General features: G+C 34.6%; 1 protein-coding gene across 2 annotated transcripts in view; it reads left to right on the forward strand.

The window, feature by feature from the left end:
* Window positions 1-17,041, forward strand: part of SEPTIN14 (septin 14) — a 41,236-nt gene extending 24,195 nt beyond the window's left edge. For both annotated transcript variants that reach the window (XM_036020871.1, XM_028517105.2), the window contains 5 exons: window positions 2,462-2,623; window positions 7,605-7,701; window positions 9,028-9,196; window positions 10,064-10,196; window positions 14,802-17,041. In XM_036020871.1, coding sequence (XP_035876764.1) covers window positions 2,462-2,623; window positions 7,605-7,701; window positions 9,028-9,196; window positions 10,064-10,196; window positions 14,802-14,981 — 741 coding nt within the window. In that variant the 3' untranslated portion in view covers window positions 14,982-17,041. The remainder of the gene's footprint in view (window positions 1-2,461; window positions 2,624-7,604; window positions 7,702-9,027; window positions 9,197-10,063; window positions 10,197-14,801) is intronic.
* Window positions 17,042-18,626: the final 1,585 nt, after the last annotated feature.

An 18,626-nucleotide genomic window follows, 5' to 3' on the forward strand; every position in this document is an offset into this window, starting at 1 on the left:
AAGAAGGTGATGAAAGTGAATGACAGGTAGAGAACAAGTTGTTTTATAGTTTTGATGAAAGTTCTCTTCTCCTTTTTTAGAACTCAGTTAAGTAAGAAATCTAATTGTTAATGAATTAAATAGACTACATCATCTGACTACTTCTGTTTTACTAATTCCTGATGTGTTAGAAATATAAGAAAGCTTAGTGTCAGTTTGTTCTTTATTTCTGTGTCTGCTTCTATTTTGCTTGCTCGTTTGTTTTATTGATTAGGTTCCACTTATAGGTGAGATCATGTGATACTTGTCTTTCACTGCCTGCCTTATTTCACTTAGCATAATACTCTCCAGTTCCATCCATGCTGTCACAAAGGGTCAGAGCTCCTTTTTTCTTTCTGCTGTGTAGTATTACATTGTGTAAATGTATTGGGTGGGGGGCAGAATAACAGTGAAAAGGATCAAGTGAAGGAACATGTATAAGGGACCCAAGAGCAAAGACAGCAGGTGGGAGAATTGAATGTAGGATGTGGGGAGTGGGTAGGGCAGGGGAGAGTAGTGGAGGAAAATAGGGACAACTGTAACTGAACAACAATAAAAAATACATTAGTACCTCAAAGGGTTCCTACATGATGAAATCAGAATTGAAAGTTCCATTTGGTATGGAATAAGCTACATTCTATCTTCTTTGGCTGTCTCAGTGGGATTGTTTGAAGCTGTGAATTTTGAAGGGTGTGTACAGATCTAATTCTAATTCAATCCTACAAGTAAGGTTAAAATGATGCTGTTGTTTAGGTTGTATGCCACAAACTTAGATGAACCTTTTAGAATGAGTGTTTTTCCTATAATGACAAGAAAACCTGATTAGTACATTCCCATACCTTTATGTTTTCCTATAGGTTTTTATTAATAACTTATCCTTTCTATGAGAGTGCAGTGCAAATGTTTACTAATTAGTTTTTTCCTTTTTATTAACAGCTAAGCAATTTATTGAAAGTAGTGTGTATTGCCTAATACTCAAATACAACCACATGAGAACAGTGTCTTATATAAATTTCCTTATAGATAACCCCTACAGTTTTTTAGTGGGTGACTTTATATACTCGTCCTCTAAAAATTACAGGGAATAGCATCTAGGCATGAATATGTAATTTAATATGAATTTGAGTTTTTATCTTCAGCTTATACCTTTGCCCTACTAGTATGACTTCTGAGGTGAATACAAGAACAAGAGCAAATGACGGATTTTAGTGAAGTATAACAAGGATTTATGAGTTGGTCATAGAGCTGAGGACTGATCTTACCTACACAATTGGTTTAACTTTACATAGTAAAAAGAAAGCATAGCAAAATAAGTGTCATTGAGTACATTTGATCAATTCCTCTTGTGTTCTGAAAACAAAAAAGAAATATCAGAAAGTTTGAGAAAGGAAAAAAATTAAGACTTCTAAACCTGAACTCTCATAAAAATTTATCTTCAAAAGTACTGAGTATTTTGGAAAGCAGTTTTATGAGGAAGGCATGATAGTGAGTGATTATCTAGAAACAAATATTTATTGTTAAACATTGTGAGGTGGTGCGTGTGTCACTGGCCAGCAGTGATCATGGAACGCTGCGGATGGCTCGACAAAAACACGCGAGAAAAAACATGCACAGAGACAGACTAGTTTCTGTGGAGAAGTAGGGACGGAATGGCCACCCCCTCTAGTGGGGAGCGCGCCCGATTTACCATCCATACCTGCTTTTATTGGGCTCGTTTTGCATAATAATTCAAGTACAGTACTCATTAGGGGAAGTAAGGAAGCGTGGAAAACAAGGAACTCTGCCGGTCTATTTTGAGTCAGGGTCAAAGGGCTGTAAGACTTTGAGGAACAAACTAACTTCCTCCTTGGACCCTTCTCATTCAACTGAGAGCATTCTAAACAAAGAAGATTTCACAGTAATTTACATGTTCTTTCTTAGGCCCGATCACTCGGGGAATCCGCCCTTTTCAGCACAGAGCTGCACCACCCTGTCATTGTTTCAGGCTTAGGTGGAGCAAGGGAACTAAGGCAACCAAGAGATAAGGAGATTTTCTCCCAGACGGTGAGAACTCAGGCTCTGTCAAAGCTGAGGAGCGAGGGTCCATCACCCCTTTTGCTGCAGCCCCCAAAGTCCTTCTTTTGGGGGGCCTCCCAAGTGATCATGCCTGTCTTAGGTCGTTCTCCCCTTGGGGAATCTTACCCGTCTTTGGCTAATCGACCAAGCTTTTTGGGGTTCAGTTATGAATAAAGCAGCAGAAGCAGCATTCCTGCCAGGGAGATAAGCTTTTGTCTCCTTGCTGGCTTACGGTTCCAAGGGCGTTCCCTTAGCCTTAGCCTAGGCGGGGGTTTCAGCTTCTGATACCAGTCAGGGTGGTTCCCAACAGTGAGGTTTTGACTATAAAAATCTCGGGATCAACAACAAGCCCTCAATGGTGAGATTTTGTTTCCTTCTTTCTTAATAGGTGAACATTATACCACTGATTGCCAAAGCTGATGCAATTTCTAAAAATGATTTACAGAAATTTAAGTATAAGATAATGAGTGAATTGGTCAATAATGACATCCAGATATATCAGTTCCCAACAAATGATGAAAGTACTGCTCAAATGAACTCCTCAATGAATGTAAGCTTCCACTGAATATTAATTCTGTTTTACATGTGGGAATCAAATATAATTTTATAAGTCACAATATTAGTAATATACTGTCACTTGTATCTGACCAAGCGACTATAAATATGGTTCTCCCCCAAATCCAATGTAGAAAATGTTTTTGATTTTGAAAAGTGTTCACTGAGAATCAATTCTGGGTTTTGACAGCATTTTTTAGATATGTTACATACCTATATTTCACCCATTAAAATATACAATTCAATAATTTTTAGTTTACTTAGAGATGTGTGCATCACCACAATCAATTTTAGAACATTATTATCATCTCAAAAATAAACCCTATATTTTCAGCCCCTGTCCCCTACTGCCTGTGAGCCCTCCTGTCCACCAACCCTAGGCACCTACTAAACAAGTTCTTTCTCTGTAGGTTTCTCTGATCTGGACATCTAATATGAATGGAATTGTATGATATTTGGTCTTTTCATATGCTTGTTGGCTATTAGTGTATCTTTGTAGAATATATGTTTGCTCAGATCTTTCTCTCTTTTTTCAATAGTGCTTTAATCTAATTATTGTTGAGTTGTAAGAGTTCTTGATATATTCCAGATACAAGTTCCTTATGAGATAAAAGATTGCAAACATTTTTTCCCAATCTATTAGTCATTTTTCATTTTTTGGTGTCCACTGAAACACAAAGTTTTAAAATTTTTATGAAGCCTAATTTATCTTTTTTGTTGCTTGTGCTTTTGATGTCATATCTAAGAATATTTTGCCAAATCCATGATAATAAAGATTTACTTATATGTCACCCTGGCCAGGTAATTCAGTTGGTTAGAACATTGTCCTGATACACAAGATTGGGAGCTCGATCCCCAGTCAAAGCACTTAAAGAATCAACTAATGGGTGCATGAATGGATAGAACAATAAATCAATGTTTCTTTCTCAAATTAATAAAAAAATTTTTCACAAATTTACTTACGTTTCTTTTTCTAAGGGTTTTTTAAATTGTGGTAAAATCCATATAATATGAAGTTTATCATCTTAGACATTTTAAAGTGTACAGTTGAGTGGCATTATACAGTCACATTGTTGTGCAGCGATCATTTTCATCTTACAAAACTGAAACTCTATATCTAGGATTCCCGGTGAACAAGTGTGGTTTTTTTCCCCCCCTACACTTGAACACTTTAAACATATTATCCCATGACTTTCTGGCTTTCATGTTTCTGTTGAGAAGTCAGCTGTTCATTTTATTGGGGTTTCCTAGTATTAATGAGATTTTTCTTTTGTTGATGATCTGTATGTTTACAATGATGTCTCTGTTGGCGAATCTGTTTGCATTTATCTTGGTGTTTGTTGTAATTTTGGATGTGCAAGTTATTGTTTTTCAATAAATACTGGAAGTTTTCAGCCAACATTCCTTTGAGTATTTTTTCTTCTCTTTTCTCTTTCCTCTTCTTCTGATATTGCTATTACCTGCATGTTGATGTGCCTAATGGTGCCCACATTTCTCTAAGACTCTTCATTTTTTTCTTGCTTCATCCTTTTCTTGCATAATCTCTATCTTTATGTTTATTTTTTCCTCTGCCAGATCAGATAAACTTTGGAGCCACACTACTAATTTTTTTTTATTTTCCATCATTGTACTTTTTAAATGCAGAATTACAATTTGCTTCTTTTTAATAATTTCCATTTCTTTATTAATATTTTCTGTTACATGCAACATTGTTGTCATACTTTCCTCTACTTGTTTTTATCCTTAAGTATATATACACATGTATTTATTGTAATCATTCAACTTTTTAAACTAAAAACAACTTCTGATATTTAATATTCACAACTTTATGCTTTTGGTGATACATATGTATCAGTGCAACCATCACACCTATGACTCATATAAACTTATTTGACACTTCCAAACGTGTTCTCTCCTTTTTCTTAATAAATCAAGCTAAGGCTTTGATTTTGAAGATCTTGTCCAAAAACCACCTCTAAGTTTTTATAATTGTTTTTCTACTCTTTATAATTTATCTATGCTATAATCATTTTTATTTCCCTCCGTATGCTAACGTTAGTTTTAGCCTGAGCTCCACCCTTGCCTCCAGTTCCTTGAAGTGTAAAGTTAGCTTGTCCATTTGAGATTTTTCTTCTTTTTTATGTGAGTTCATTGCTATAAACTTCTCTGTAGTATTTTTTTTGTTGTTTCCCATTTTTTCTCTCCTTTATTCCCTTCTGCCCTGCAACCCCTCCCACCAGCATTCTGCACCACCCACCTTAGTTCGTATCCATGGGTTGTACATAGTTTTTTGGCTTCTCCATTTCCTATACTATTCTTAACCTCCCCCTGTCGTTTTGTACCTACCATTTATGCTTCTTATTCCTGGTATGTTTTCCCCTATTCTCCCCTTACCCCTCCTACTAATAGCCCTCCATGTGATCTCCATTTCTGTGACTCTGTTCCTGTTCTAGTTGTTTGCTTAGTTTTTGTTTTTTAGGTTCAATTGTTGATAGTTGTGAGTTTGTTGTCATTTTATTGTTCATATTTTCTATCACCATTTTCTTAGTTAAGTCAGTCCCTTTAACATTTCATATAATAAGGGCTTGATGATGATGAACTCCTTTAACTTCATCTTATCTGGGAAGCACTTTATCTGCCCTTCCATTCTAAATGATAGCTTTGGTGGATAGAGTAATCTTGAGTGTAGGTCCTTGCCTTTTGTCACTTTGAATGTTTCTTTCCAGTCCCTTCTTGCTTGCAACATTTCTTTTGAGAAATCAGCTGATAGTCTTATGGGAACTCCTTTGTACATAACTGTCTCTTTTTCTCTCACTGCTTTTAAGATTCTCTCTTTATTTTTAATCTTGGGTAATGAAATTATGATGTGCCTTTGTGTGTGCTTCCTTGGGTTCAACTTCTTTGGGACTCTCTATTTTTTTTTTTTTTTGGCTAGATTGGGTATATCTATTTCTTTTGCCAGATTGGGTATGTTCTCCTTCATTATTTTTTTCAAATAAGTTTTCAATTCCTTGCTCTTCCTCTTCTCCTTCTGGCACCCATATCATTTGGATGTTGAAATGTTTAAAGTTGTCCTGGAGGTTCCTAAACCTCTCTTCATTTTTTTTTTTTTGAATTCTTGTTTCTTCATTCTTTTTCTCTTGGATGTTTATTTCTTCCCTTTGTTCCAAATAGTTGATTTGAGTCCTGGCTTCCTTCCCTTCACTGTTGGTTCCTTATACATTTTCCTTTATTTCACTTTGTACAGCCTTCACTTTTTCCTCTATTTTGTGACATACTCAACCATTTCTGTGAGCATCCTGATTACCAGTGTTTTGAACTGTGCAGCTTGTAGGTTGGCTATCTCATCATTGCTTCGTTGTATTTTTTCTAGAGCCTTGATCTGTTCTTTCATTTTGGCCATATTTTTTTTGTCTCAGCATACTTGTTACATAGTAAGGGGCAGAGCCTTAGGTATTCAGTAGGGCAATGCACATTGCTGCATTGTGGTGCTCTATGTGGTGGAGGGATCAGAGGGAACAATGGCACTTGCTCAGCTCTCTGCCAGCTTTCAGTCACTTCTTCCACTACCCACAGTGAATTGGGCCCTACTGATGCTAAATCCAAGGTAGGGGGGTTTGTGTATGTGCGGGTCTCTCCAATGAACTCTCCTGTGAGGCTGGGAGTTTTTCTCACCACTGCAACCCCTGCAGGTTTTTTCAGTCAGAGGTTTTGAGGCTTTATTTCCCCGCACCAGAACCCTAAGTTGCTCGGTTTGTCTCGCTCCTTAGGTGTTCCTCTCGGTTTATCCACACAGAAATGTTGGACCACCCAGTCCACCAGCCATCACCTTGCTAGAGTCCTTTCCATCTCATCTGCCCATCTCTGTCCCTCCTACCAGTCTGGATGAATGTTTTTTCTTTAACTCCTTGGTTGTTGGACTTCCATACAGTACAATTTCAGGAAATTCTGGTTTTGTTTTTTTTTTAATGTCTTGTTTTCCTTCTTTTGGTTGTGAGAAGAGGCAAAGTGTATCTACCTATACCTCCATCTTGGTTGGAAGTCACAAAATCTCATTTTCTTATTAATAGTTCATTTTTATTATATTTTTCCATTTTCATTTATCCCCCACACTGTCTTCCACCTCCACACACTGCCCACCCTGATCTCATTTTTCAATTTCTTTTTTAATGATTAAGAATGAAAAAATAGAATTATTTCACCTATAAACAATTTTAACAGCTTTTAAAGATATAATTGATATGCAAAACACTGTACATATTTAATATATACAGTTTGGTGAGTGGATATATACAAATACCTGTAACCCATCACCACAATATTGGTTTAAACAAAGACAAAACTTCCCAAAGACTCCTTGTGTCCCCACCTGTTTTGTGGTAAGAAGACTTAACATGAATTTACCCTCTCAACCAATTGGAATTGTACAGTGTTGTGATACTTCCCCTAACTCTCATCATCAAGTAATTAATATGACCCTTTAATTATATTTAGAATTCCTATATGTACATCTATGAATATGTGTATGTATATATGAAGCACTATTTATTCACATACTTTATATTGTATGTACATTAACTAATTATTATAGTTATAGTTAGGCTTAATACTTTTGTATTTTAACTTTGTACTAGAGTTAAATGTGATTTGTACGTTATTTTTTCATATTTGTGTTTCAGGATAAAGATAATGTGAGAAAAAATGATATGTCTACTAAAAATCTTTTCTCTTTGTAAATATTTCCCACAGCATAATGCCTTGGTTCAGATTCTACTCAGCAGATAGTTTTCAGGACTTGACACTAATGCTTGCAGAAATCAATTTGCACATATTTACTGCCAAGTCATAAAATCTGAGGCAGGGTATATCCCTTGTTTGAATAAGCTTAATTTATTATTCCTGTCTGTGTTATTTCCATAACAGCATATGTCATGTTGGTATAAGGGAACATGATTAAAATTGTTCTTCCTTTATAGAAACACTTACCTTTTGCTGTAGTGGGGTGTATAGATGAGGTGAAAGTTGGAAAAAGGATGGTCAGAGGCCGACAGTACCCTTGGGGAGTTTTACAAGGTAAATATTATGATAGCAAGTAGGCTTGCTGTGAACTGGTTATCTGTGTGTATATGTATATATATGTCTGTCTGTATACATATGTTGTGTATACAGTATATATAGTATATGTACATTATCATAGTCTCAAAATGTCATTTTAATTTGAGCCAATATTGGTACCTGTTGCTACAGAGTAAATTAACAGTTACTAATAAAGAGCACAAATTCTGTTTCATTTAGGCTCATGCTTACTTTGATTATGATTTTTTCTCATAGGAGTTTGTTGGATGGTGCTTTAGGCAAAAATCCACAGAGGCTGGACAGAACCTCCTCATTTATCCCAGTTTTCCAGCTGCATATTTACTCCTTATGCTGGAAAGTGCTTTGAACAAAAGAACTTTGGTCATAATGAAACCTAAATATTGGTCTTTAAAACATATTACATGAATTAAACACTAACCAATTTATAACACATTTAAAAGTGGTCACAAGAAAAAAGAATGGCAAACTATTTTAAAAGTAAAGAAACATAATTTACCTTTGGATTATACCTAGACATTCATATTAGCTATCTAATATCATGATGAGTCAGAGTATTATAATAGCCAGTTATTTATTGTCTAGTTAATATGCTTGTAATACTAGTTATTGGGGATTGGATTATCTATACCTGTAATAGTTTCTGAATGTTGTTTTTAAATTAACATACTAGAAATTTTTTAATTTATGAAACATAGTTAAAAAGAACATATTTTAATGAATATTAAATTTGGGTACAATATCAAACACAGTACACAGTATGGTGTGCTCAGTTTCTGGATGTGACAAACAGAGGAGAGAGCCATGTGGTGTATTGATTTATTTTGAATATTGACTAATTCAGTCCCATAAATGTCTTGTATAAATAGAATATGATAACTTATGCATATACAGTTATAATAATCTTTATGTTAGCAAAATTTAATTTAATGAAATTATTTAGTGAAATTATATTAATTCTTTGTTAGTACTTTGTAAAATAATTTGAGGGTAGTTTGTAAAATACTAATATAATTATCAATGAAAACTTACACCATATATTAATAGCACATGTTATTTAACTGTTTCATATTTATTCTTTGGCTTATAAATTTAAAGCAAATTTTCTGGTTTATAAATAAAGCCTATCTATAATTGGAATGTACTGTATAATCATAGTTAGATGGTTAAAACAATTGTAGTTATTAATCAGAATGATCTCTTAGCTGTTAATTTAAATGTTTTTCATGCATATACTTATTCAATAAAACTTACTGAGTGCCAGGGATTGATAATGTGTTGTGGCTTTATTATTTCTCTGTCTAGTGGACAATGAAAATCACTGTGACTTCGTTAAGCTCCGGGATATGCTCCTTTGTACAAATACGGAAGACCTGAAAGAACAAACCCACACCCAGCACTATGAACGTTATAGGTGCTTCAAACTGCAAAAAATCGGCTTTACTGATGTGGGTCCAGACAACCAGCCAGTTAGGTGAGTAGAGATCTTGCTAATGGGTGATTTACAAAGCCCCCACGGTCATGAGATACAACTAGCTGGGAACGAGAATAACTGTATGTTTCATATCCTGCTTTATTCTGAACATTGTTTTCAAATCATCTTCAGACTTAGAGAACATTTGTAAGAGTAACATAATGCAAGGGCTTGTTTATATGCTAAAATATGTATATACAATATGTGTATATATTAAAGTGTATACCCAAAAGAGAAGTTCAGGAAGTAAATTGACAAATATTAGCAAAGACTGACAAAGGTTGGCAAAGGATTTTGAGAAGGATGAAAAGAATATTGAGGGCTGGATGGAGGAAAGAGGAAAAGCAGCAGTGTAATATCATGGAAGTCAAGTGAAAATAGTTGGACAGCACATGTGTTTAGCCATATTGAAGAGGAATAGGATTTGTGCTGCACAAGAATGACAGTTGTATTAGTTTTGGTACTTTGAGGACAAGCAAAATCGAACTGGTTATCTTAAATGAATCAGAGTTTGAAAGATACCTGGTTTTATTTTAATTATTTTGAGAACCTCATAAATCAGAGCTTCCTCCAAATTTTATTGTGAAAAGATGTGAAGAAGTGTGATATAATAAAAAGTGGTGGGAGCAATAAATCACTGACATAACTGTTTTCAAAATCCTAGTACTCTTTATGTATACTCTCTGTATACTCTTACATTCAATATTGCACCTATCTCATTTTTACATCTCATGATGTGGAAATTTCCATTTCTGTGCATGGAGAATATTAGTACATGTTCTTACATGGGACTGAATATATAATATGTATATTACATGTTTATTTATATTTTCATTTCATTATGAAATAATAAAAACTCCTTTTTAGTTTTCAAGAGATCTATGAAGCTAAAAGACAGGAGTTTTATGATCAATGCCAGAGGGAAGAAGAGGAATTGAAAAAGAAGTTTATGCAGAGAGTAAAGGAGAGAGAAATAGCATTTAAAGAAGCTGAAAAAGAAGCAAGTATTTCTAATTTCATATAATTTATATTAATTTTTAGGTATCCTATTAATTTGGGGTATTTAGTCTCAAATTATTTGATGTTTTTGAAGAATACTTACTATTTTTCAAAAAGTAGCTATTAACCATATAGGTTTTGAATGCAGCCTTTAAAAATTATAGGTTATATTTTTAGATCATTTGGATAATTTTCTTTTTTTAAGTAATTTTATTGATTATGCTATTATAGTTGTTCAATTTTTCTCCTCTTTATCCCCCTCCACCGCATGCACCCACCCTCCCTCCAGCATTCCCCTGCCTTAGTTCATGTCCATTGGTTGTACATAAAAGTTATTTGGCTTCTCCATTTCCTATACTATTCTTAACTTCCCTCTGTCTATTTTGTGCCTACAAATTATGCTTCTTATTCCCTGTACCTTTTTACTCCACTCTCGCCCTCCCCCTCCCCACTGACAACCCTCCATTTGATCTCCATTTCTATAATTCTGTTCCTGCTCTAGTTGTTTGCTTAGTTTGTTTTGGTTTTTTAGGTTTAGTTGTTGATAGTTGTGAGTTTGTTGTCATTTTACTGTTTGTATTTTTTATCTTCTTTTTCTTACGTAAGTCCCTTTAACGTTTCATGTAATAAGGGCTTGGTAATGATAAACTCCTTTAACTTGGCCTTATCTGGGAAGCGCTTTATCTGCCCTCCCATTTTAAAGTATAGCTCTGCTGGGTAGAGCAATCTTGGATGTAGGTCCTTGGCTTTCATGACTTGGAATACTTCTTTCCAGCCTCTTCTTGCCTGTAAGATTTCTTTCAAGACATCAGCCGATAGTTTTATGGGAACTCCTTTGTAGGTAACTGTCTGCTTTTCTCTTCCTGCTTCTAAGATTCTCTCCTTATCTTTAATCTTGAGTAACTTAATGATGATGTGTTTTGGTGTGCTTCTTCTCAGATCCAATTTCTTTGGGACTCTCTGAGCTCCCTGAACTTCCTGGAAGTCTATTTCCTTTGCCAGATTGGGTATGTTCTCCTTCATTATTTTTTCAAATAAGTTTTCAATTTCTTGCTCTTCCTCTTCTCCTTCTGGCACCCCTATGATTTGGATGTTGGAACATTAAGGTTGTCCTAGAGTTTTCCCATTTTTTTGAATTCTTGCTTCTTCATTCTGTTCCATTGGGTATTTACTTCTTCCTTTTGTTCTAAATCATTGATTTGAATCCTGGATTCCTTCCCTTCACTGTTGGTTCCCTGTATATTTTCCTTTATTTCACTTTATGTAGCCTTCGTTTCTTCCTTTATTTTACAACCATATGCAATTTTTTCTGTGAGCATCCTGATTACCACTGTTTTGAACTTTGCATCTGATAGATTGTCTATTTCCTCATCACTTAGTTCTTTTTCTGGAGTTTTGATCAGTTCTTTCATTTGGGCCTTATTTCTTTGTCTCAGTGCATTAGTCTGGATGAATATTTTTTCTTTAACTCCTCAGTTTCTGGACTTCCATTTTGACTTACAGTTTGGATTTTCTGGCATTTGACTTCCATCTGGACTTACAGTTTGATTTTCTGGCAATTCTGGTTGTTTCTGTTTTTAAACTGGTTGTTATCCTTCTTTTGGTTATGTGAGGAAGCAAAGTGTGTCTATCTACGCCTCCATCTTGGCCCTTAGTTGAGAATTTTCTTTTTAATAAGCCCTAAAATAAATATGTAAACTTACTTATCTCTTTTAAAAATATTTTGTTTATTTATTCTTGGGAATTGAGGAAGGGAGAGAGAAAGAGGAGAGAAACATCTACGTGAGAGAAAAGCATCGATCAGTTGCCTCTAGCACATGCCCTGACTGGGGACTGAACCTGCAACCTTGGCATGTGCCCTGACCAGGAATCAAACCTGTAACTTTTTGCTCTGTGGGCTGACACCCAACCAACTGAGCTGCACCAGTCAGGGCAAAACCTATTTATCTTTATTTTATTTATAATTTAAATTTTCATGCATAAGGTTTAATTTATAACAAATTTAAGCTATTGATTTCTGTGAAGTCATGTACTTTCTAATATTACTACTGCATTAGAAAATTTCCTACATTTTTAAAAGTAAGCAGATAAATGTTAATGCAAGTCTTGATTGATTGAAGAACTTTTAGCTGGTGAACTTTGTGGGTTACTTTTTAATTTCATTCCATTATGTTTCCAAGGAAATGGAAAAAGGGTTTACTAATATATTTTTATTATTTGCCACTGATAGATTTTGGCAAAGGAATCATAAATATTTTTCTCTTAAGTGAGTGTGGTTTCAGCTTAAGAGTATTTGGTTTTATTAGGTATATTAGAATATGAACTTCTTTTTCAGTAGAGACAAAGCAGTGATTAGGTGCTGTATACCAGATGTCTCAGTCAAGGGCAAGTGAACTGTAAGTAATAGAAATTCCATTAGCTTAGGTAGAAAGGGATTCTTATTTTTGCATGTGGATGTTCTCTTGTTCCAGTGCCACTTGTTGAAGAGACTATTTTTCCTCCAGTGATCACTTTTGCTTCTTGTCAAAGACCAGTTGGCTATGTGTATATTATCTATTTCTAAGCTATTGTGTTGCATTGACCTATTTTTAATTCTTTCACCAATACTACATTTTTGATTATTGTAGCTTTAGTCAGATTACTATAGCCAGTCTTGAAGTTGAGTAGTATCAATCCTCCACCTCTGTTCTTCTTCAATATTGTGTTGGCTATTCTGGCCCTTTTATTTTACCATATAAACTTTAGAATCAGTTTATCAATATCCACAAAATAACTTGCTGGGATTTAGATGGGGATTGCTTTGAATCTTTAGTTATGTGGGAAGAATTGATATCTTGACAGTATGTAGTCTTTCTGTTCTTGAACGTGGAATATCTCTCCATTTTCAAATCAGAGAACAAAATGTTCTCTGATTTTTAAAATCAGAGTTTTGTAGTTTTCCTCCTATGGGTCTTGTGTATATTTTGATAGATTTATACTGAAGTATTTTGTTTTGGAGAGCTACTCATGCAGGTGGTATTGTGTTTTAATGTCAAATTCTCCTTGTTCAATGCTGATATGTAGGAAAGCAGTTAACCTTTGAGGATTGACCTTGTGTCCTGCAACCTTGTTGTGATCTCATTAGTCCCAGGAGGGTTTTTCTGGTCAACTCTTTTGGATTTTCTATATTGATGATCATGTTACCTGTGAAAGTGACAGTTTTATGTCCTCCTTCCTAATCTATATATATTTTATCTCCTTCTGTTGTCTTACTGCATTAGCAAGGACTTCCAGTACAGTGTTGAAAGGGAGTGATGAGAGGGGATAGCCTTGTTTTGTATCTGTTTTGTGGGAAAACTTCAGGCTTTTCACCAGGGTAGTTAATATTTGAAATATTTATACGCTAGGATGAAGTTTAACTTTCTCTGATTTCTACTCTCACCCTCCCATCTTTAAGAGAAACAATTTCTCAGTGACTTTTGCCATCACTTACAGATATCACACCCTCACATCCCCAGCATTTCCAGTCATTCTTTGCCATGGCATTTAGATACTCATTTACTTGTCACAGCTGAAGATGTAATTCCAAGAGACATCTGATTCCAGGAAAGGAAAATATAATCTTTATTTACAACCATGGATCTTAACCTTAGCTGCATACTAAAATCACCTGGGGAATTTTTTAAACCACTGATGCCTAGGCTCCGCTCCACATAGTCTGATGTAATTGATCTGTGTGCAGCCTGAACACTGATTGTTAAGATCAGTGAACAATTCTAACGGACAAATAGGGTTGAAAACCACTGGTGTCAGCTCTGTGTTTGTGTTCTTCACAGCCGCGTACACCAAATAATTAATATTGTGGCAGTAGAATCCCTTGGCTTATCTGTTTTTCAAAAAGTTAAACCGCAAATAAACTTGTCTTTTATAGTTTTATGCCTTACAAGCCATAGCTTTAAAATGCACACCTCCTCTGATGCACACAAACAATCCTTATGTTGTTGAATAAAGTTGTGTTAAAGACCTCGGCCCATCTCTAATGGAATCCAAGGTGATATCTTTTTCAGATGGCTAATTTCATTTATTTTAAATCCCACAGATCAAATGAGACCTCACAAGTAAATAAAAAGTAATTGAATGAGGTCCTTGAAGACTTTCTTTTCTTTCTATAAGTATGCTGATTTCGCTTAACAAGAAAATTATGACTTTCTTTCAAAAGGTCTTTATCAATTAAAGTCTCAAGAGTTGTTTCATAATACATGCTATATTTTAATGTATATATTTTTAGTGAGCATTAATTTATCCAATTTTATTTGAACAGATTTGTGGGTAACTGTAGAGTGAGAAAATACCTCATTTGGAAAAACAAGATATTTTAAAAATTGAGTGTTGTTTATAGCTGTAGGGTTTTTTTACATTTGGTTCAATGGGGACACTTTTAAAATTTAATTGATGAAAAATTGTATACCTGAGTGTTTATTTTAAACATAATGTTTGAGTTAGTTATTCAGATCAAGCTCTACTTTGATGATTAATGTATGTTTGATAACCAGAAAAAAGGTGACCGTGTTCCTGGGGATATGCTGCAAGTTGTGCTTTGAGTCATAGCTGCATCTTTGTTTCACAGCTACAGGACAAGTTTGAGCATCTTAAAAGAATCCAGCACGAGGAGACAATAAAACTTGAGGAGGAGAAAAGACAATTGGAAGAAGAAATGATGAATTTTTATAAGATGAAGGCTGGCTCTGAAACGCTGCAGACTCAGGGTTACACCAATATAAAAAAGGACAAAGATCGTAAGAAATAGCTCTCTCTTAACCATTCTCTGTTGTAGAGCCCTGTCGCCCTTTACCTTATCTTCCTGAGATTGTTTTCGTAGCTCTGATGAAAGTTCTACCAATTTTTAAAATTTGCTTATTGTGCATTTTCTCCAGCTCTCAAGAGCAGGTGCCTTGTTATCTGCTGTATCATCAGCATCTTATTAGAACAAAGGTTACCACAGAGTTGGCACTCAGTAATGTTCAATATGCTAAATGAAATCGAATCAAAGAAATATATGGCACAGTGTAAAAACTGTTGATTAGCATAAAAATTATTTTAGCATAGCATTGCCTGTGGCTCACATATACAAGTACAATGATTTTTTTGTTAATCTAAGTAGAAGATTTGTAGGGGGGGGTCATAGGCATAAAATATTTTTATAAAAAGATGCTTCTTAGGGATCATTCTCCTTATCAAAATCTACTGATAATTATTTCTTGATAGTTTTTATTATAATAAAAGATTAAGTTTTTGATTAGAACTATACTTTGATGTCAGTCCTTATAAAACCACAATATGCAGAAGTTAGAGCCAGAGAACAATGAGAAACCATAACTAACATTTTGATGACATTGTGCCTTATAGATTTTGGAAATGTGTTAAAACACAAGTTAGCAAAGTATTAGAAAATAAGATAATTTCTTTGTAATTTAAAAAATTTCCTTCCAGCATCAAAACCATACCAGTTCTATAATACATATAGTGTAGTGTTGTGAACACTTGTAAATAACATGTTACTAAAAACACACTTGCAGGCTGCATTGAGCACAGTGTTGTTTCAATGACTGGAAGTGATATTATGTTCACATATAATAAAGATATTTCTAAGTGCACTTCTCTATGCTGCATTCATACTGTATAGTTTTATATCCATGGATGGAAGTGATAGTCATTATGAATATTCATTTAGTGAGGTGTTTAAGAAGAATTATCATAAAGTTGTTACTAAGAATACCACTTGCTATCTGCTTTCAGTTGATTGTTAATAGCACTGAATGAAAGTGATCCTTACTTTGTAAAGCGTGTAGTAAAGTGTTTAGTGTTTAAAAACATTTGTAATGAAGATACATGTATTTCTATAAGCACTACTTGCAGGTTGTGTTCAAACCAGTTATATTACTGAATAAAAGTAATTCCTATTTTTTAGTGAACATAATGAAGTGTTTAAGAATGATTGTAGCAAAGCTGTTTCTAAAAACTTTAGTGCAAAGTACATTCAGAACAGTTTTAAACAAGTGAATGGGAATGGGCTCTATTATGTAATGTATGAAGTAATTAAGCACATTTGTAGTAATGATGTTTGTGAGACTGCCACTTGCAAGATGCATTGAGAATTGTGCTATATCAGTGACTGGAAGTCACTGCAATAATAAGTGCAGTGATGTAATTCAGTCCACATTGCATTGTATGAATATGTTTCTTGAGACTGTTATTGGGAAGCTGATTTCAGACCAGTGTTATGAAAGTGAACAGAAGTGATCCCAGTCTCTAATGTATATAGGAAATTTGATAACATTTGTAATAAAAATGTTTCTTAAAATGTTACTTGCATGCTGCATTCACATAGGGTTCTATCAATAAAAGGAATTGATCCTCATTCTGGTAGTAACTTGTTTAAGAACGCTTGTAGTAAAGATGTTCTAATTTTGGTATTTGCATACTGCATTCAAACCAGCTTTATATCAATGAATGTAAGTAATCTCCTTTGTATACTGTAGGTAGGGTAGTGATTCAGAATATTTGTAATAAGCATATTTCTACAAGCACAGCTTGTAGGCTCTGCTGTTCTCATATTTTATCAGTGAAGGGAAATAATCCTCATACTCGCCTATATGTAGTAGTTTACACACTTGTAATGAAGATGTTTATAGCGAATGCTACTTGCAAACTGCATTCAGACCCATGTGGTGTCAGTCAATGTAGGTGACTCCCTCATTCTATATGCAAGTATTGAAGTGTTTAAGTGTACTTTAGTAAAATGGTTCTACAAATGCCACTCACCAGCTAGGATTAGATCACCGTGCTATGATGCATTTTATATCAGTAATAGAAACACACTCTAGCCCTGGCTGCTGTGGCTCGGTGGACTGAACACTGGCCTGCAAACCCAAGTATTGCTGATTCGATTCCCAGTCAGGGTACATGCCTGGGTTGTGGGCCAGGTCCCCAGTATGGGGCATGTGAGGGGCAACCACACATTGATGTTTCTCTCCTTCTCTTTCTCCTTTCCCTTCTCTCTAAAAATAAATGAATAAAATATTTTTTAAAAAAAGAAGAAACACACTCTAATGAATGTGGTGGTGATAAAGAATACTTCTAATAAAGATGTTTCTAAGAAAGCCCATTGTAAGCTGCATTCAAACCAGTTCATCAGTGTATGGATGTGATCCCCATTGAGTAATGAAGATAGTGGTGATGTTATGACAAATAATCCTATTAGACACACTTGTAAAATGCTGCTTTTAAGCTTCGTTCAAACCAGTGTTTGAGAATATGGGAGAATAAAAATGATCCCCTCCCTGTAAGGCATATAGTAAAATGCTTATGAATAGTTGTACTAATGATGTTTCTAATAACACAACTTGCACGCTGCATTTTGATTACTGTTATTTCAGTAAATGAAAGCAACACACATTCTGAAATTCATAGTGTTTAAGAACACTTGTTTTAAATATGTTTCTAAGAATGCTACATACAAACAGTTTGAGGACAGTGTTACCATCAAGAATGCCAGGGACACTCATTCTGTAATGAATACAGTGAAGTAATTATGATCTCTTCGAATATATATATATCTAAGAACAGTGAAAACATAAATTTTAAGTTTTATATGTTAAAATTTAGACTAGTTGTATCAGTAAATGTTGTATCAAGAAAGTTTTTAAAATATATTTTATTGATTATGCTATTATAGTTGTCCTATTTTTTTCTCCCTTTTATTGCCCTTTACCCTGAACTCCCCTCCCTCCAGCATTCCCCCACTTTAGTTCATGTCCATGGATCGTACATATAATTTCTTTGAATTCTCCATTTCCCATACTATTCTTAACCTCTCCCTGTCTATTTCATACCTATAATTTATGCTTCTTATTCCCTGCACCTTTTTCCCCATTCTCCTCCCTCCCCCACTGATAACCCTCCATGGGATCTCTATTTCTGTGAATCTGTTCCTGTTCTATTTGTTTGCTTAGTTTGTTTTTGTTGTAGATTTTTAGGTTTGGTTGTTGATAGTTGTGATTTTGTTGTCACTTTACTGTTTGTATTTTTGATCTGCTTTTTCTTAGATAAGTCCTTTTAACGTTTCATATAATAAGGGCTTGATAATAATGAACTCCTTTGACTTGACCTTATCTGGGAACCACTTTATCTACCCTTCCATTCTAAATGATAGCTTTGCTGGATAGAGTAATCTTGGATGTAGGTCCTTTGCTTTCATGACTTTGAATACTTTTTTCTAGCCCCTTCTTGCCTGCAAGGTTTCTTTTGATAAATCAGCTGACAGTCTGATGGGAACTCATTTGTAGGTAATTGTCTCCTTTTCTCTTGCTGGTTTTAAGATTCTCTTCTTATCTTTAATCTTGGGTAACTTAATTATGATGTGCCTTGATGTGCTTCTTCTTGGATCCAACTT

The sequence above is a fragment of the Phyllostomus discolor genome, chromosome 3, assembly GCF_004126475.2.
Source record: "Phyllostomus discolor isolate MPI-MPIP mPhyDis1 chromosome 3, mPhyDis1.pri.v3, whole genome shotgun sequence".
Classification (NCBI taxonomy): Eukaryota; Metazoa; Chordata; class Mammalia; order Chiroptera; family Phyllostomidae; genus Phyllostomus; species Phyllostomus discolor.